Source organism: Penicillium rubens (genome assembly GCF_028828025.1).
Source record: "Penicillium rubens strain IBT 27055 chromosome Unknown utg000004l_segment0_segment0, whole genome shotgun sequence".
In the NCBI taxonomy this organism is placed as follows: Eukaryota; Fungi; Ascomycota; class Eurotiomycetes; order Eurotiales; family Aspergillaceae; genus Penicillium; species Penicillium rubens.
Genome location: NW_026890602.1, coordinates 997843 through 1017683, shown reverse-complemented (window position 1 = coordinate 1017683; position 19841 = coordinate 997843). Strand labels below are relative to the sequence as shown.

Genomic DNA, 19841 nt, shown 5'->3' with positions numbered 1-19841 from the left:
GCGCAGCACACGTCGACTAGAAAGCTTCATCTCCATCTATCATCGAACAGGAAGGGGTAGAGATACAGGTGCGTTATCGTGCATTCATGTTCAATCTCGCGTGTTGACTGTTGACGCAGCGATCACCGCCATGACCGCAGTATACAGGCAATATCCCTGGGGTATCTGCTCACGAGTTCTCACCGGTTTTCCCTCTTCCAGAATTGTTACGATCAATTTCAAGACCAGGGTACATTTTTCTCGCCTCCTCCGCTTACTGGGAAATTTCTCCGAGGAAGAGACAATTGAGGGGGCGGTTTATACGCGGTTGGGGAGGCCGCGCCTTCACTATCCATGCATCCATGCATACCCCAGCAGCAACGATAGGCCACGACCTCCGAAATATTGACTTTGAACCAGATCGTACATATTGAATCGGGAATGACCAAGGCAATGCTCGTTAGAGTTGTTGTGTCCTTGTAGTCGCCACCGCCCATTCCGAATTTCTGCATATGACTTCGTATTGGAATTGCCACGACTCGCAAGAGTGTCGATCTCTCAGGGAAGAAGGAGAATCCAAACTAATATTATTGAGACATTGAATTGGCATGTTTTAGAAAAAGGAACAAGATTATTGATTATGGAGTACTTAGAGACATATCGCATCATGATTGCACAATTGGCCCATAGCGATCTAACCCCTTTTAGGGGAAGTCTCTCTTGGCACTCATTTTTGGAATACGAGAGCGATGGTGTATGATATCACATTGCATGCGAACAGACCCCAGCCACATACAACTTTTATGATCAGCCCTATATCGATCTGCTTCCTGTGTTGATGCCCATAACCGGAGAACTCTATATACACATTAGTCTTGGATAATTTAGTCTTCCATGATGAAAGCTGGAATTCGTGACGGCTTTTTCCTGTCAAAATTGACCCACCGTCTTAATTGTAGGATTTGTGCGGAGCCTCGGTTGACCCTAGTAAATTCGGCCAAATAGGTCGGATATCGAAGTCCTTAATGGTAGAGGAGATAAAGACCGACAACGGATTATTGTGCCCCGGCTTTTTCCTCCTGCCAAGGGGATTTGGCGCTAGCTCTTGGCGCCAAGGGTTGATCCTGTTCGCAGAGATTTTGCCACTTCCATGAAGAGTCCATTAATGCCATCTAATCGGCAATTAGATCAATTAGATTAATGGATTATCAAAATTTTAATTGGGGAGAAAGACTGCACTCTGATGGAGAAAGCCTGTACGGAGTAAACGTGGGCAGGAAGGGAATATTCCGCAACCGCAACATCCTGGATCTTGGCAACTTTGCCTTGTCAGATCTTGGCAATTCCGCGCTTGCAGATACGATCCTGTATGCAGTAATTGCTGGCATTCTAGACCCCATTAATTCCGCTTGGAGGGGCCCCCACTACAGTGGGATGCCTATTAGACACGAGGCGGACGGTTAATTCCTTGGCGCCAAGACCATCACCCCTTCTCTTCCAATGAATCGTGCAACGTGCGCCGCTACTCCGGGGATCAAACTTTAGACGTCAAAGGCCAAGGCTCTTGGGACATCTCCACACACTATTTTTCTCACGCGAGCAGACTCTGATCTGAGCACTCGCTTGGAAACTAAAGTACCACGTCCCTCCCCACTCTGAGAGCTATACTTAACACTTCTGTCCAACTATCCGGTGATTGACCCAAAACAAAGGAGTCAGACGGGCAAACAGCTCGGTAGTCATCACCGATATCTACTCACCCGAGAGTAATCTCCAATGCCAGACGAGAAGCACGACGTCCCCCCCATCGCTGGGTCGGGCGCCAGCCCACTGAGCCAGCCAGCTCACACCCTCCCTTATGAAGCCGTCATCAAGGAACTCGGCACTGCGCTAGACGAAGGTCTATCCCCCGAGGAGGCCAGTCGTCGTCTGCAGGAATATGGACCCAACAAACTGGATGAAGGCGAAGGCGTTTCGGTGATCAAGATCCTCGTGCGCCAGGTTGCCAACGCAATGATGCTAGTAAGACCCCCTCTATCTGGTTTTCGTTGATATCGCGAAAGTCTCTCAGGCTCAATCTAATACAGTGGGTGATAGGTGTTGATTCTGGCCATGGCGGTCAGCTTCGGAATTCGGTCGTGGATTGAGGGCGGAGTCATCTGCGCTGTCATTGTCTTGAATATCGTCGTTGGATTCTTCCAGGAATACGCCGCCGAGAAAACTATGGAGTCATTGCATTCGCTCTCGTCCCCGACCGGAACTGTCTCGAGAGGTGGACAGACATTCTCCGTGCCGTCGTCGGACATCGTTCCCGGTGACATGATCGAGCTTAGGACGGGAGATACCGTCCCAGCGGATATTCGGTGAGTTTCCTATCATATTGCAACTGCGATTTCGAAGCCACTTAAGGCAGTTGGACAATTTGCTAACGCATATCAGCCTGGTTGAAGCAGTCAACTTCGAAACCGACGAGGCTCTCCTAACTGGCGAGTCTCTTCCCGTCCAGAAGGAATGCGACTCGACGTTCAAAGAGGATACTGGCCCCGGAGACCGCCTTAACATCGCTTACAGTTCTAGTACCGTCACTCGTGGTCGTGCCCGAGGTGTCGTCGCTAGTACAGGCATGTTCACTGAAATCGGATCTATTGCCCTCGCACTACGGGCCAGCGGCAACAAGCGTCGTCAGGTTAAGCGTGGTCCCAACGGCGAAACCAAGAAGCGTTGGTACGTTCAAGCCTGGAGTCTTACCTCGGTGGACGTGGTCGGTCGATTCCTCGGTGTCAATATCGGAACGCCCTTGCAGAGGAAGCTGTCAAAGCTGGCCTGTCTACTATTCGGAATTGCCGTCGTGTTTGCCATTGTCTGTATGGCTGCAAACGAATTCAGCAGCAACAACGAAGTCATTATGTACGCTGTTGCAACCGGTATCAGTATGATTCCGGCGTGCCTTGTCGTCGTTCTTACTATCACTATGGCAGTGGGTACTAAACGTATGGTCGAGCGGAACGTAATTGTTCGCAAGTTGGACTCGCTGGAGGCGCTCGGTGCCGTCACAGATATTTGTTCCGATAAGACCGGTACATTGACTCAGGGTAAAATGGTTGTCCAAAAGGCATGGATCCCATCTCGAGGAACGTACTCCGTCGGCCCATCTAACGAGCCTTTCAATCCTACCGTTGGAGATGTGAGCTTCAGCGCTGTTCCTCCTTCGGAATTTGATCATGAGAAGCCAGGTATGGCGGAGGACGCAGAAGGCATGGTCTCAGGAAACCGCCAGCTCGAAGACTTCCTGGACGTTGCCTCGATGGCCAATCTCTCTCACGTGTATAAGTCCGAAGAAGGCGAATGGAACGCACGGGGTGAACCCACGGAAATTGCTATCCATGTCTTTGCATCGAGATTCAATTGGAACCGCGACCGCTGGATCAAGAAGGGTGACGGTACAGTGTGGCACCAAAAAGCTGAATTCCCATTCGACTCGACTGTTAAGAAGATGTCTGTGATTTTCAACAAAATCACACCAGAGGAGGACCGGACAATGGTGTTCACCAAGGGTGCGGTCGAGCGCATCGCAGACTCGTGTACCTCTATTATCTGGGACCAAGATTCCTCTACCCCCGTGCCAATGACCGACCACCACCGCGAAAAGATCATCGAGAACATGGAGGAGCTCGCCAAACTCGGACTTCGTGTTCTGGCTCTAGCTCATCGCCCGTACACTGCCCAGACACAACTGCTCGAAGATGCTGACCTGAACCGTGAAGACGTGGAGAAAGATCTGTGCTTCCTGGGACTTATCGGCTTGTATGATCCTCCGCGCCCCGAGACAGCTGGCTCAATCCAAGCCTGCTACCAGGCTGGTATCGTCGTCCACATGGTCACTGGTGATCACCCTGGCACTGCCAAAGCAATTGCTCAGCAAGTGGGAATCCTTCCTGCCGATTTCAACGCAGTGGCAGCTGATGTCGCGGACGCTATGGTTATGACTGCTAGTCAATTCGATAAACTCACCGATGAAGAGGTGGATGCGCTTCCGACTCTGCCTTTGGTCATTGCACGCTGCGCCCCCCAGACTAAGGTTCGTATGATTGACGCTCTTCACCGCCGTGGCCGCTTTGCAGCTATGACTGGAGACGGAGTGAATGATTCTCCTTCGCTTAAGCACGCCGATGTTGGTATCGCTATGGGACAGGCTGGTTCAGACGTGGCTAAAGATGCATCCGATATTATCCTCACGGATGACAATTTCGCCTCGATTCTGAATGCGGTCGAAGAAGGTCGTCGTATCTTCGATAATATTCAAAAATTCGTGCTCCACCTCTTGTCAGAGAACATCGCTCAGGCCTGCACCTTGCTCATCGGATTAGCTTTCAAAGACGCTGATAATCAATCCGTCTTCCCTCTGTCACCGGTCGAAATTCTCTGGATCATTATGATTACATCTGGTATGCCCGACATGGGTCTCGGAATGGAGGTGGCTGCCCCTGATATCATGAACCGTCCTCCCCAGAGTAAGCAAGGAATCTTCACCTGGGAAGTTATCGTCGACATCCTGGTGTATGGTGTCTGGACCGCAGCGCTCTGTCTGACAGCATTTTCCATCCGCATGTGGGGATTCGGCGACGGTAACCTAGCCCGCGGCTGCAACAAGGAGTGGTCCGAAGAGATCAAAGACTGCGAACTGGTCTTCCGAGCACGTGCCACGACATTCGTGTGCCTGACATGGTTCGCGCTGTTCCTGGCCTGGGAGATGGTCAATCTGCGCCGCTCGTTCTTCCGCATGCAACCCAAGTCCAAGAAATACTTCACCCAGTGGATGTACGACGTCTGGCGCAACAAGTTCCTGTTCTGGTCCGTCATGGCCGGATGGATCACCATGTTCCCTATCCTCTACATCCCCGTTTTGAACGACGTCGTCTTCAAACACAAGCCCATCACCTGGGAATGGGGTATCGTGGCTGTCGAGGCGGTTCTGTTCTTCATGGGTGTCGAAGCCTGGAAATGGGCTAAGCGAGTCTTCTTCCGTCGCAGGGCGAGAAAGAACCCGCAGTTGACCCCCTTGGAACAGATCTCGGAGCAGCCCTAACAGATGCTTTCCTTGGCCCGACATCAACCGGGGCTGGGGAACAAACCGCCACACTGTCTTAGCACGCACGTATCATGGGAAAACACTTACTGGAAAACGGAACATCATTATATGGAAATTATGGATATGTGGGGGAGGAGGGATATCTGCAAGAGGAGGGAAATCTGGTGGAGGAATTTGCAATGGATTGTGGGCAGTTTGGGCTCGGGGAGTGCACTGCCCCCAGGGGTTGCTTTCTCACCCAAACATGTACTTAGTTCGACTGAGCTCCATTGCTGGGTCTTTACTAAGAATAAAAACAAGTATGAGGGGAAACTTGCAGTGGATAAACCGTAGAGATGATTTAACATAAGGGGATGCGTAGCCTAAGAAGAGAGGGGACTTGAATTGGTGACATGTAAGGGCTGGCATGTCAGATTATCAGGGTTGACATTTTGAGGTCTTTTTGGTGGCCAATCGACCGCATGCCAATCACCACCATTTTCGGCCAGCTGGTCAGAATCAACTAATTAGACACTTAGACTTACTTTTTTGGCCAATGCTAGCCTACTCGGTGGTCAGGTGTGCGTTATTTAAATCCTCGTCAAAGATAGGGGTTGCATACGGTTGCACACTCCGTAAGGGGCCGACTATACTTGCAGATGGGGCCACAGGTGAAAAAGATTGGCTAAAAAAGAGTAATACATTTATTCAATCCAGACTCTATTTTAAACCGAACTGAAGATAACCCAGTTGAGGAATCACTGTATCGCGATAATAGTGGAGAGGACCTAGGCTTACACTAGCTCACTGCCCAGAAGAGCAATGAGTTCGTAGACAGCGAATTCAAGTCACATCGCCATACCTAAGTCACTCCATACCCGATGAATAAGAGAATTTGACAAAACCCCAGAACGCCTTATTGGCAACAGTAGGCCTGAGCCCAGGGCAAGGGCAAGGCCAAAGTCCATTGTCACACATACACACCACACAAGCTGTGAGTACAATCAATCAATCAATGCATGAGAAAGGGAATCAATCCTCGTCTTCCGTCTCTGTGTTGGTGTCACTGGTATCGCCTGCGTCGCCTTCGGTATCACTCTCGCTGGAGTCGTCGGAATCCCTAGGCTTCTTCTTAGGTGCTTGACCTGTTTTCATCGCCTGCATTTGGCCGGCGATTGAATCTAAGAGAGAGAGTCAGTAAAAACACGAAACGAGTGGTTTAGTGGGTATTAGCTGAGATGGACCTACCCTCGTCTGGCTCGCTGATGTCGTCTTCCTCTTCAACAGCGGCTGCCTTGGCAGGGTCGTCAATGTGCAAAGTAATTTGAGCCGTGTTGTCTAGACCCATGTAGCTGTCACAGATCATGTGGAGGATGAAGGTGAAGTCGCCGACCTGCGGGGGAGCCTGGAACTGCATCTTAAGGGTCTGAACGTTGAAGGTGGGCTTGCCGGACTCGTCGAAGATCGGCTTGTCGAATGTTGTAAAAGTAAACGGCGGCACGGCCATCTTGCCCTGTTTAGCGTCTGCTAGGAATATGTTCCAGCGCGGGGAGTGGTCGCGCGCCAGGTACGGTGCGTGGGCCAGAGGTGGCTGGATGGTTTCAATCTTCGCTTCAACCTTCTTGCCGTCGACCATCTTAGTAGCGCGGTTCTTGGCTGGCTTGCGACCCATCAGGGCTTCCAGGTCGTCTTCGTCGGGGTCGATGTCCTCTAGGTCTAGCGGGTTCACTGGCGGCACAGATGTGCTGCCTGGCGGGATGAAGCGGGCTTTGACTACCAGCTGTACCAGACTGCTGGGTGTGATCACCTTTTCTCCCATAACCTTGAAGAAGATGCGCTCGGGTTGCAGCATGGGGAGTTGCTTGGCAACAGACACGGCGTCGGTGTATTGCTTCTCAGAGAGAAGGCCAGCACCGACAGTAAGTCTGCGTCGTTGAGCCTCTGGCAGTTCCATGTACCTTTGAACGGTGAAGTGCTCCTTTGAATCCTCGCCCTCTACGGACTTGACAATGGCATCGGTGAAGTTGGGAAGTTGCAGCAGTGGTGATGAGGCCGGGGGCACAGCCTGAATGAGGTTCTGAGACGTCTTGAAAGCACCGACGATCGGCCCAAGGTTACCAAATGCGAGTGAAATAGCAGTGAAAGCTTCAGTAAGAGCAAGGGCGACAGGAGCCGCTTCATATTTTTCTGCGGAGGTTCAGTTAGTGGTATGTTTCAGAAGATCATTAAGGAATCTTTCTTACCAGCATCCAGAGAGGCATCACCAAGGTCAATTCGGCCAAGATAAGCCCACAGCAAAGCCAAAGCCTTCCGACGAGAGGAGCTATCCAACTGCTTCAGCGCCTCACGGTCTTTAGCCGTAAGGAACGAGTTATCATCTGCCAGCACCCGCTTCTCGAGCTTGGCTAGGCCAGACTCTGCCCGAGCACCCTTGAGCATATCATTGAATTCCTCGCCAGACGACAGAGCGCTGATGATTCCACCTTCGGTAATATCGTCCTTGTACTCACGGAAAATGTTTCCGGCACTGGCAACAAGAACCCGCTCCTTTGTGTAGCGCTGAGATCCGTACCACCACTTGCCGACGATATAGGGCAACAGAACACCCAAAAGAGCACCGTACACCATTAAGACGTATTTTCCATTGCCTTCCATAACAATGAACTTGGGAAGGGCAATACCGATGCTAAAGCTCTGCTTGCCGTCGGGGTGGCCAAATTGGAGGTAGTTGTTTCGCACCTCCTCGTCAGTGAGAGCTTTATAGGCCTTGGTAAGCTCCACAAAGCGTTCGTTGAGCATCTCAACAGTCTCATTCTTAGCAGGATCGGGGCGGATTTTATCGGGGTGGTAGATCAAAGACATGCGCTTGTAGTGTCTGGAGATGGCTTTCTCATCCGCGCTCTGTTTTCCAAGTTAGTCGGTTTGAGATCCTCTGAGCGTATTGGGCAAGCACGCCCCGATCTGTATAACTCACCCTCGAGACACCTAAAATATCATAAGGGTCGTATGCCTTCACCACTGTTCTGGCAGTGACGACAATTAAGTAAACCATCCATGCCATTACGGCATATCCGACGACAACCGTGATAATGCGCTTGATTCGGCGCTCTTTGCGCAGGCGCTTGCGCTTCTGCGCGTCGATAAGGTCCGCATGTTCAGGTTTGAAGTCGGATTTGATGCGGGGAGCGGTATTCTCAAGCTCTGTAACATAAAGCGGTTAGGGCTTAGAAACAAATATGGTATAGCCTTTCCAAAACTCACCTTTGCTCGGTCGTAGGAGATTATAGGTGAGAGGGAGAGTGACCAGGCCGGTCAAGGTGAGGATGAAGAAGGGGAAGAATTGTCCCTGAAAGCCCAAGTTAGCATTACTGTGTCTTCATCGGTTCATGTCCCATCCTTACCTGCTCATCATAGGTGTAGTCTGACGACATCCTGCGGCGGGTTCAGGATACAGACAGCGGTGGCCGCTGGCCGCGGAATTTAAAGATCGTGTTGCACAGGGCTGTTGACAATAGCCACTTTGGACAGTCAAGAGAATGCGTTTGAATTGTGCAAAGAAAATAAGAGCCTACTTAGAGCCCAAAACGCTGGCTCACAAGAAACAAAGGAGTGAGGTAGGGTGAATCAATATCGCACTTCCTGACCTGGTGATGACCGTGTCCTCAAGCAGGGTCCACCTACCGCCTTCCCGAAGTGGGACTCAATACGTGGCAGTTTCCTTTGAGCATTTTAGGCGGTGAAAGGACAAATTTGAGGTCCGCAGCTGGGCAAGCATCTACACCTGTAGTATACTGTCCATTATTGTTCCATCTTACGATTTACGATAACTTTCTATGGCTTTTTTGAAGATCACAGTATGTCTGTGTTCATAAATTTTGGTGAATGAGCTCAAGGCTGCAATAAACTGACTAAATACACTCCAAAGGAGCTACAGTCATGATCAAGATATCCAATCGACCCCACATGCCGCAGCCTTATTCATTTCCTTTCAGTTTAGGTTTATTGACAGAACAGATCCATCGCACACAATTCTCCCCTCATAACAAAGACAACAGAAACTTCCCCAGTCCGCCCAGAAAAGGAGTTCAAGCATCAACAACTCGAAGTCGGACGCAAACTCAACCAATCCAGACAAAGCATGGATACGAAGTATCAGCCAGAAAATGCCTATGACTCATTTTGTCATGTGTGCGATAGAATCAATGGACCAGAAATTCACACGGCAGGGTCAAAAGGGACCAATCCAATACCTCGTGGGAGATATCTTCATTGCTGCAAGTCGGGGACCCGGTATAATCCGTGTGATATGGCGTTCTTGCCACTTCGGTGTGGTGTAGGCGCATTTGCAGTGAGCGACAGAAGACGCAGGGCGTCGCGTTGTCGGTTTAGGTTCGATGGTGTTTTGTTGTGTTTTATCTGTCGAATGCGGATTTCATAAACATCGCAAATTCGTAAAATCGTTTTGGTGTTTGATTCTTTTTGGTGACTGAAAAAAGTGGCGAAACAATCCATCCGGGTAGGTTTCCAGACGGGAACTTCAGACATTCAATCTCCAAGGGCATGGCCACTCGTTCTGTAGAGATGTCAGGATTGGTGTTTTCAGGTGAATCAGGAATCGACTGATACTCACGAGTCGATGTAGTCGAGTCCACCGAAGTACTCAAGCATCCGGAAACAGAGACTCACATCGTCGCCCGGCTCTCCGCCGAACAGACGACACTGTGCTTCTTCCAGTCCACCTGATTCCAGCCGCGAGGGGCGCTCACGGGTCTGCCAGGCTGTATACCCATTGTGCCATGATGGGGCGAGGGTGACCGCCGGAGATCCACGTGAAATGCATGCGTCAGGAGAGTTGTCGGCAGACACAAGTGCGCAAAATCTGTTCTGAGGTGTCCGAGGGGTTGATTGGATTGCCACGGGCAAGGCCGGTTGTTCGAGAACAGTCTGAGGTGCGCGATTGCTTGAACGACGAGTGCGGCGTCTGTTATGCCTCTGGCCCATTCTTGGGAGTCGAAGAGAGATTCAAAGAAATAAAGAACTTTTGATATAGAGGGGAGCGACCATCACCTCCTGGAAAGGATGAGATGAGGTACTGAGAGAAAAAAGGAAGCCGGAATGCAGTATGCAGCAGTCTTATATAGAACCTTGGAAGCTGCCAAGTGAGTCACGTAAAGGAGAAAAATGGAAGACCCACTTTCTCGGTGGGACCATCCCGAAGCAGATCTTGTGTGATCACCTTACGGCTTTAATGCTTCCCAATTGGTTTGGATCATATTTTCTCATACATTTTTACCATCGCGTCATTCGACCTCGGGAGGACCTCGAGAGTGAGTAATCATTAAACTTTAGGCTACTTTTTAAAATGAGGTGATTCGCTTTAGAAATGAGCCTCATAACTAGGTATGAGCCATAAGGTCAGGAGATTGCAAAATCGAAGCCAAAAAAATACGAAACAAAAAAAATTGAAAATGAAACAATGACTCCATATTGCCATGTCATGAGATGGAAAAATTAACAAAGGGCCGATGCCGGATTTCCTCAATAGTGCCGTGCGGACCGGACGGCGATCACATCAGGCAACAAAGAGCTTCCCGACTTTCCCCTAAACTACCCTAAACCGCCCTGGTTCACCCTAAATCACCCTATGACTGCACCCCATTCGAGTCATGCAGGGTCCCGGAGGCCTCGTCAGTCTCCGGGCTGTTTAGCCAATTTCTTGGGTACCTGGGTAGCAAGGGATATTTGAATTTTTTACACCTTGCATCTAACACACGTGTGCAACGTGTTCAACGTGGAGAAAATTTCAGATGCCTCCAAGCCCTCCTATTCCGTAGGCAATAAAGAACTGAGTCAATTTAGGGGGAAACCCTTTTTTCTCGGAATTCGGGATGAAAGAAATTCACTATTGACCCAGATTATTTAACTAGTTAACCTCATAATTAACGGAGTGCCTGATCTGTGAAGACACTAAATATAGCCTTGAAGACTGAAACTTCTTTATACTCCTTTGTCCCCTGAGACAAACCGAACAAACCGAACAAACACATACTAAACAAATGCAAACATCTTAATTTCTAGACTCTCCCTTGCAGCAAAGTCACTATATTCCGGGTCAACAAATGCACTATGCGGTACTGTGAAGCCTCCCTCGTCCACTTTGGAGCCATCGAACTGTGTGAAAATGAGAGGTTCGTTGGGTTGTTGAGCGCTGAGATAACACCATCTCTGACTAGGACTAAACGCATACCGCCCGACTTCATTCCACCCATTTGGCAGTATCACACAAGTGGGGATACTCTCAGCTTTGATATTAACAGAGCTCCAGTCACAAACCGTGAGGGGATCTCTCTGGATGGGTTTCAACGGCCGCCAGACGTTGATAATCAACACTCGGCCAGTGAGGAGACGCTTGCGCTCCCGCGTGTCTGGAAAAACCGTCTCCAGATTGTGCAGTGCGCCACGGATCGTGAAATCCGAGTGCACACTGTGCGCCGGGGCGCGGTTTCTAGCGAGCAAGGCTCCATCTTCTGCGAGGCATCGAACCCGATGCGCGAATGTGACTGTCCTGGTAGCGCCGGTTTAGCTTCTCGAACCATGAGACGGACATATTTATTCTAGGATTGGTACTGACATATTGCGAACTAATGATTCCGTCTCCGGGATGATCGTCTCCTTAACATACTCTTCGTCCGAGACTCTGGCGAGTTCGGGCATCTCATGCAACAGGTATACGAAGCCGTTCTTGTCGAGTGTGTAGGATGATTCCTGTCCCCGGATATCCCGCACCTGCACATTATGCTTCTCGGGCAGTACCTGCATTTTCTTGTGCTTATTTTCCTGTTTACCCTTGGTAAACTCGATTTGGGCGCTGTTGTCGACATTCAGGCGTTTCCCGAAACAAAGGTCTGTTTTGATGTGTCTGGCTATATATTCGGTATGTTCTCCCATATTGAACAGGGAATATGGATATCAGAAGCGAGTATTGAGTATGTAGGTCTAAAAGTAGCACTAGTTAATCGGGGTTTAGAGTTGAGAGATGCAAACTTATAAGTAGCTGCATGGTGGCGAGGTAACGATTCAAGACAGGCCCGGGAGATCCGACTAACGCGTATAAACTGGTGATATATGGAGATCAACGGTGTGTACTATGTATGGGGCCCTTGTTGGGAGGGGCTTTATGCTCGCTCCCAAAGTCTATCGGCGCTCCGTGGAGGTATGAACACGAGTACGAGCGACGAACCCGAGGTTGCGATGCCAGTTTTTGGTTTGTAGACGGCGCGGGACCTGTGAATTACTGTATCGGGTTAGTTTGTCCTTTTGGGTTTAGCGCCCCAATACGCTGTCACGTAACCTACCTTCAATGCCGCCGACATGAAAGACCCGTCTTCGCTGCTCCTCCTCCCTTTCTCTCGCTTTTCTATCATTCTGCCTCTCTATCTTACACTCATCGCCGCCCCCTTTCTTTTACTCTAGCCCCCACCGACTACTACACATTTGCTTTCAGCCCGACGCACTGCCCGTTTCATTTTAAAGGAGATGCCGCTTAATCCGACATCTAGCTTACAATGCCTATCACCCAGAAGCCTAACCACTGGGATAATACAGCATCCTATTCTTTCGTGTCGCTGATCCTACTCCTTCCCTAGGGCAGTGACTAAGCACTATGCTACGAAAATATCCAAGTCTTCCTCTACTAGTACGCCTTTTCGTCTCTGATTCCGCGGGCCGTGTAGATTCTCCACGCACAAAAGTGGGTTCACTACGGGGCGGGATCGACAGTTCTCGAGTCCAGGTAAAAGCTTTAGGAGACGAGTTGCTAGTGGTCCAGCTAGCAAAGAGAGAGGCTCATAACCTCGTAGACATACGTTACAGACGATCATCAATAGAGAAAGCACTGTATGTATCGGGGTGGACCGACCAAGGAAGAAGAGGGAGAAAGGAGGAGCAAACTAGTTATGGTTTTCTATCTACATGTGATGCCTTAGACACACAGGCATCCGACATCTTGAGCTTATCTTGTGGGCCCTCTTCGCCAATCACGGCTATCGGTAATCTTTGTCTTTGGGAGTATGTTCTGTGAGATTGTCAACTTACATATAAAATACGAAAGAGACACTCATTCCAACTGGCATCCAAGTATGATTTGAAACAAAGATTTGCGATTTGATCAAAGTCTTCAAGATTAAACATCACAAGCCGTTTGCCACACGCCTTATATTTTGGTCATCAATTTCCTGAATGAACTCCTGCCTACTAACAGCGTCCTCAAAATGACAAAGAACACTATGGTCTCCTACAGCAATTGCCTCATAAAACACGAGCAATATTCCTATTGATCGGGCTCATCTGGGCAAAAATCCCTTCCTTAAGCGTAATGTCTTCCACGTTGTCGGTGTCGAAGTTGTGAAGCCTAAAGCTGGTTATACCAACAATCCTAATAAAGGCCCTAGGACCTGTTATCCCGGTCTCTCCCTCCTCACCAGAGATGGCCATACGAGACCGGGTGTTTCTTTAAATGGCGCTCCGCCTCGAATCGCGGCTGAAAGTACTGCACCTAACTTGAGCGTACCTTGAATAATGATATGATCTGGAGTTGTCTTGTCGTTTTCTTTGACAACGGAGCTATCTGCCTTAACAATTTTAACAACTGGCCGTTGGTTCAAAACAAGAGATTGAAAGCCTGAGAAATCTCCAAGGGCTGCGAAAAATTAGTATATGTAACTCAGGTCAAGTGCTTCGAAATTGCAAACTTCTGCAAACTTCCTAGGTCTTACCTTCCCATTAATCCTGATCTCGCCAAGCACGACAGATGCAAATTGAGATTCAGAGCTTGACGCCAGTATACCCATATATTTGATAAAGCCTTCTAGGCTACCACTATTGACCAAACGCGGCAATGACAATAAGTCAATCAGGGACATGATAAAGAATGGCTTAAATAAAACGTCCCGATGGCGTGTAGAGTCCGAAATCTTGATCGACGTCCAGTTTCTATAATAGAAGAGAGGACTTCTATACTTATGATTATCTCTCTTATTGCCTGTCTTACCTACCTAGGTAGGTACGCACCAATCAGATCACATAATACAGAAATGTCCGCCCCGCCTGAGCCGCATCTATACATTACAAAACCTAAAAATGCGGGCAACCTTCCTTGAAAGCTCTGGAGATCCTCACCACTTTAGACACTAGAAACCCCTTTACTTTCGAAATATTTACTCTCCGACGATCTCAAGATTTCAACAGGGTTTGACTGGAGGAGAAATGCACGTGATGTGTGTGATGAATTTATGATAGGTTTATAAATTGACCCTTCAAAGTTACGTCTCTATTTATCTGTTCAAATCTACCTCCCAAATCTCCATTCAAAATGGCTTTCTTATCTACCGACAATCAGGCGGCCATAAACAGAACCAGAGATGCCTGCAACACCCGCAATCGCGGTATCTTCTGGCATATTCCCGAGGAAGCCCCGGCCTGTGCGTCCATGCCCGCCGGGAACATGACCAAAGTGATGGAAGAGTGCTGCAATGGCGCGCCGGTCACCCAGTATGCGGACGGCTGTGGCATCTACTGTCTCGCCAATGGGCAAGACCCCTACAAGCTTGGGGACTGCATCCATAACCAGAACGCCTACGGACTATACGGCTTCTGCACTCTTGGTTATCCAAATTCGACCACTACGGGCTCTAAGTCCACATCCTCGGGCACCGCTACTAGCACGGCCTCGCCTGCTGCCTCGACTTCCCCGAACGCTGCCATTACGAACCAGCCAATCTCCAAGTCTGGCCTCGGACTGATTGCCCTTCTTTTCGGTTCGGCTTTTATGGCTGTCATTTGAGTGACACCATCCACAGATAGCTTGATGTTTTGGTCCAGTGAGGATTTTGGGTATCTTAGTAATATTCTCCTTATTGGAGTGGATGAGCGACCGAGTTTGGTTACTTTAGACATGACAACTTCGTTATGTAAACTTAACGATGGGAAGTTGCAAGAGCCTCTCAATCAAGGCGCAACGGATTCGCACTAAGTATTAGCAAATGGGACGTATTTTTGCCGGAAACCGAGGCTTACGCGCTATGTACTACGTGGGGTACGTCCTAATTTTTCACGGGCCTAAACCAAACTCCTGATCCACATTGTCTCTATCTTCATTTCTGGTTTCCGTAGCTAAAATATCAAAGAGCTGGCAGATAACTAACCTATACTTAGGTTGATTTCCTCCAATGTAGGTACGTATTCCAAGCAAGTGGCCTACCCTAAACAAACACATGGGGAATGCGATACTTTGGAAATGTTGAATTGCATTCTAAAACGTAGGTTTCAGTATTCCCAGTGGATTATGACACCTGGGGGAAATTGGACAGAGCAATAGTGTGGAGAGGTTTTGCGTTCGAATGTCTCAGTTGGAACGGTTTTGCGTATTTGTGTATTTTATGGGGATGGGGCTCTAGAACCCGAAATTTCAACGGATTGCTGCGTTGTACAACATACAACATAGACCCATTATCTCGGATTAGGAAACCGGGGAGGCAAACATTCCAAGGTTTATGTATTGCACTTCCCACGTGTCCGGCCTGTATGGAGCCAAGGCTGCTGGCAGAACTTCGGAGCAGGTTAAGCCACACAAATCGCCTTGTTCGATGCCCAGAGAAAAATAGGACCATTGCACCACTCACGCTTAACTATGTCTGGTATTGTCAAAGCACAAGCTCGAAATTGTGGCGTCAATTACATATTTCCGAATGCCTTGGCAGTTGTCCAGAACGAGCGAATACAGTCTCACCGAAATACTAATTCAGACTAAGGTGGATGGTATCCTCCACACCCGATATGCAGGAACCGGCCGACTCGGCGCGGATACGGAGTACGGAGTACATGTCTACATACAACGGAGAGATATGGGGTTGAGTTCAAAGTGTCTCCACACTGGGGAAGGTGTCAACCAACCGAGACCTGTCTATGTACATTGTAGACTGGAATGTACGCAGTTCCGGTATGTGAAGATGCCATTTGGTTGAAATCCTAAGAGGCTAAGAGGTCCGTGGACGGACGCCTGAGGACGGAGTAAGTCTCAACTAATCCCGAGGTTCTACGCCCCAGATCAGCTATTTGCGGAGATTCACGAAGTTGCTGTGTTTTGAGTGGTCCGTGGTGTCGCCATGGGCCGGGGGCGGGGAATTAGTGGGGATTTGACGGAAATTCTCAAGATAGATAACTGGATTTTAATTCGCTGGTGGTTAATACAAGTAATGTAACCATCGTAAGCCACATGTCAAACCATACATTGTACAACTTAGGCTCGAGAGAAGCCCTAGATACACCTTGACCTAGGTGCATGGACATATTAGGCACCTCAACATCACCCATGACACCGGGAAAAGTCAGTCAATCTTCCGTCAGAGACTCTCACATCTGCCGACACCATCTTCATTTGCGAGAACCAAAAGGTTTCGCCAAGATGGAGTCTCAGGATGGGCTCATGGCACTTCGGTACTTCAGTGATGGAAAAGTCTAATCGCATGCCCAGAACTAGGTGCCCGGCAAAATCTTCAAGGACATAATACCGGCATATCCGAAAGTGGCGGCCCGGATCACCAATAAGCGACTTCAAGGGCTATACGCAGTGTGTCTGTACCCGAGGCCAGAGGTCATAATGCGGAGTATAGAGTACTCTACTCCGTGCCGAAGCACTTAGCGTGGCCTTCGGAGATTTCGATAGCAAATGTCTTTTCTGGTAGGCTCAATACGGAGTCACGCCATGGTAATGCTAGTAACCCTGTTTTCTATCTGTTACCCCATTCTCTAACTATATGTACATATGTAGCTAGTGACATGACCCATCTGTTTCCTGGGGTCCGGGAGTCCTATAAAACCCCTTGCCCTCCCCCGTTCACGAGCTTTCCCTGTGTGTCTGTCTGTGCCTTGGCTCTCTTAACACTGCAATCATGTCCGAACGTCGCTCTTCTGTCGTTGAGCCATCCTTTGATGCCGGCCGCATCGAGGCACCGGTTACTTGGAAAGCCTACCTGATCTGTGCATTTGCCTCGTTCGGCGGTATCTTTTTCGGCTATGACTCTAGTTACATTAACGGCGTCAGCGGTTCGAGCATGTTCATTCAAATGGTGGAAGGCCCTGAAGCTACTGCTCTAACTAGTTCGAATTCTTCTCTCGTCGTGTCTATTCTGTCTGCCGGTACTTTCTTTGGCGCCCTGATTGGAGGTGATATGGCGGAGTGGATTGGCCGAAAGTGGACTGTCATTTTCGGCTGTATGATCTATATGGTTGGTGTGGTCATTCAGATGTGTACTGGCCTCGGCGACGATGCTCTAGGCTTGATCGTTGCCGGTCGTTTGGTTGCCGGATTCGGCGTCGGATTCGAGTCTGCCATTGTCATTCTCTACATGAGTGAAATTGTACGTTCCAAAATCATTTCCGGCTCTCGGTAGAGATCACCCTGACCCGTGCCCCTCCTTGTTTTAGTGTCCCAAGAAAATCCGTGGAGCCCTCGTCGCTGGATACCAGTTCTGCATTACCATCGGTATGTTGACTGCGTCCTGCGTAGTCTACGCCACCGAGAACCGGTCGGACACTGGAGCATACCGTATTCCTATCGCCATCCAGTTTGCCTGGGCTCTGGTCCTAGCCATCGGCCTGTTTTTCCTTCCTGAATCGCCACGTTACTATGTCAAGAAGGGTCGCATTGATGATGCGGCCAATTCCCTCGCCCGGCTTCGTGGCCAGCCGCGCGACTCGGCGTTCATCGACGCCGAACTGACAGAGATTGTGGCCAACGAGCAATACGAGCGCTCGATCATCCCTACCAGCGGCTGGGTCTCCAGCTGGTACAGCTGCTTCACGGGTGGCCTTCGGGATCAGAAGTCGAACTTGCGCCGCACCATTCTGGGTACCTCTCTACAGATGATGCAACAGTGGTAAGTTCTCCAGAGCCTGATCAATGTGATGACAGACTGGGTATCTGACTTTCTCCAGGACCGGTGTCAACTTTATCTTCTACTATTCCACCCCGTTCTTGCAGTCGACTGGTGCGATCGACAACGTCTTCCTCATTTCGCTGATTTTCACCCTAATCAATGTCGGGTCCACTCCCATCTCCTTCTACACCGTTGAGAGGTTCGGCCGTCGCACGATTCTTATATACGGTGCATTTGGTATGATGGTCTGCCAGTTCCTCGTCGGCATCATCGGTGTCACCGTCGGCTTTAACCACACACACCCTCTCCCTGATGGCACATCCGTGGCAAACAACATTCCTGCCGTCAATTCCCAGATTGCGTTCATCGCCATCTTCATCTCCTTCTTCGCCTCCACCTGGGGTCCTGGAGCCTGGATCGTCATTGGCGAGATCTTCCCTCTTCCCATCCGTTCTCGTGGTGTTGCATTATCGACTGCTTCGAACTGGCTCTGGAATACCGTACGTTTCCGCTCTCCTTCCCCAGTTCCGTTGTTCTGACCTCGCTCGCGTATAGATCATTGCCGTCATCACCCCCTATATGGTTAACAAAGACCAGGGCGACCTTAAATCGTCCGTCTTCTTCATCTGGGGTGGCCTTTGCACTGCGGCGTTCGTCTATTCCTACTACATCATTCCGGAGACCAAGGGCCTGTCCCTGGAACAGGTCGACAAGATGATGGAGGAGACGACCCCGCGTACCTCGGCCAAGTGGAAGCCCACTGTCACTTTTGCCGAGACAATGGGTACTGGCGAGAAGGGCTTGGTCGTCCACGAGGAGGGTGTTTAGATTGCTGTCCGGTCCGGTCCTTGGGAGTGAGTTGGGCTTGCTACGTAGACCTTGTATCCCGTTAGCCCGGTCACCTCCACTTCATCGGAAGCTGTTGTAAAGAATGAGAGGAGAAGTTCCGAGTTGTTCCACCTTGTCCAACACCCAATATGCCATGGTCTTTGTGTATGGGTCAATAGGAGAAACGTAGCCGAAGGATACATCTGTATCAACACAGCCTTGGCTATCGAAGTCTCGTACAACTGATCTTCAACCAAGGCTCGCATATATACAGACTGTATTCTATCAGGATCTAGATCTCGAACATTTCTTTTCCATAAAAGATTCACGATTCACTGGGCTGGTCCCTTGAACAACAAAGTGTACTCCGTTTTGTTTTGACCTCTTCGCCAGTCGCAGTTCTGGAGCCCCGTCCTATTTACAAGAAAGGGCAATGACCGTATACGCGGCTAGTAAGGTCGAAGTGAGCAGGCGATGTGGGACTGGCTAGCTCGCAAAGACCCGTCTTTTAAAAGCAAATTCAGGTGAGAACATCCTGGTGTTTAGTTTGTGAGTTGATGGATGAGTACATAGGTATTTCTAAGTTTGTTGCAGTCATTCCCTCCTTGTTTGGAAGAACCCTTGATGTCCAAAATCAGAACTACCCATCCTCATCCGGGATCCCAATCATTGTCTATAACAATGATCCGAAAAAGACGGGAGAGATTAACGATAACTTCCCACCATGTTAGTAGATCTGAAAACCCGAGGGAAAAAGCGTTCTAACAAGAGATATAGTCTTTTTCGTCGATGTCGAGGATGTTGCGCGGCTGCACATTGCTGCTCTGCTGCACCTTGAGGTTGCTAATGAACGCTTGATCGCGTTTGCTGGCCCGTTTAATCGCAATGACCTTATAGAGTCTTTGCAGCATCACTTCCCGGATCAGCAGTTTCCTGAAGAATTCCCAAAATTGACGCAGAATGAAAGCAGAATTTTGCCCGCAAAACGAGTACAAGACCTGCTAAAGCATATGTGGGGAAAGGGGTTCACG

At 49.4% G+C, this 19841-nt stretch overlaps 6 protein-coding genes across 6 annotated transcripts; 3 read left to right on the top strand and 3 right to left on the bottom strand.

Moving 5' to 3' along the window:
• Positions 1-1755: 1755 nt before the first annotated feature.
• Positions 1756-5065, top strand: N7525_010333 (cation-translocating P-type ATPase; the record flags this gene model as incomplete). Its single annotated transcript, XM_061215057.1, has 3 exons — positions 1756-2001; positions 2077-2342; positions 2419-5065. 3 exons carry the CDS (start codon positions 1756-1758, stop codon positions 5063-5065), a joined length of 3159 nt encoding a protein of 1052 aa, XP_061067569.1.
• Positions 5066-6079: 1014 nt separating this feature from the next.
• Positions 6080-8478, bottom strand: N7525_010332 (J domain-containing protein; the record flags this gene model as incomplete). Its single annotated transcript, XM_061215056.1, has 6 exons — positions 6080-6228; positions 6296-7234; positions 7291-7948; positions 8022-8248; positions 8309-8393; positions 8449-8478. The coding sequence occupies 6 exons, from the start codon at positions 8476-8478 to the stop codon at positions 6080-6082; spliced, it is 2088 nt and encodes a 695-aa protein (XP_061067568.1).
• Positions 8479-9592: 1114 nt separating this feature from the next.
• N7525_010331 (uncharacterized protein) lies at positions 9593-10048 on the bottom strand (the record flags this gene model as incomplete). The annotated part of the gene is made up of 2 exons (XM_002561691.1): positions 9593-9620; positions 9678-10048. The coding sequence occupies 2 exons, from the start codon at positions 10046-10048 to the stop codon at positions 9593-9595; spliced, it is 399 nt and encodes a 132-aa protein (XP_002561737.1).
• A 1047-nt stretch (positions 10049-11095) lies between these two features.
• On the bottom strand, positions 11096-11995 carry N7525_010330 (uncharacterized protein; the record flags this gene model as incomplete). The annotated part of the gene is made up of 2 exons (XM_061215055.1): positions 11096-11612; positions 11679-11995. The coding sequence occupies 2 exons, from the start codon at positions 11993-11995 to the stop codon at positions 11096-11098; spliced, it is 834 nt and encodes a 277-aa protein (XP_061067567.1).
• A 2422-nt stretch (positions 11996-14417) lies between these two features.
• On the top strand, positions 14418-14888 carry N7525_010329 (uncharacterized protein; the record flags this gene model as incomplete). Its single annotated transcript, XM_002561694.1, has 1 exon — positions 14418-14888. The coding sequence occupies one exon, from the start codon at positions 14418-14420 to the stop codon at positions 14886-14888; it is 471 nt and encodes a 156-aa protein (XP_002561740.1).
• Positions 14889-16995: 2107 nt separating this feature from the next.
• N7525_010328 (sugar porter family MFS transporter) lies at positions 16996-18810 on the top strand (the record flags this gene model as incomplete). The annotated part of the gene is made up of 4 exons (XM_002561695.1): positions 16996-17463; positions 17531-17982; positions 18041-18482; positions 18538-18810. 4 exons carry the CDS (start codon positions 16996-16998, stop codon positions 18808-18810), a joined length of 1635 nt encoding a protein of 544 aa, XP_002561741.1.
• Between the last annotated feature and the right edge of the window lie 1031 nt (positions 18811-19841).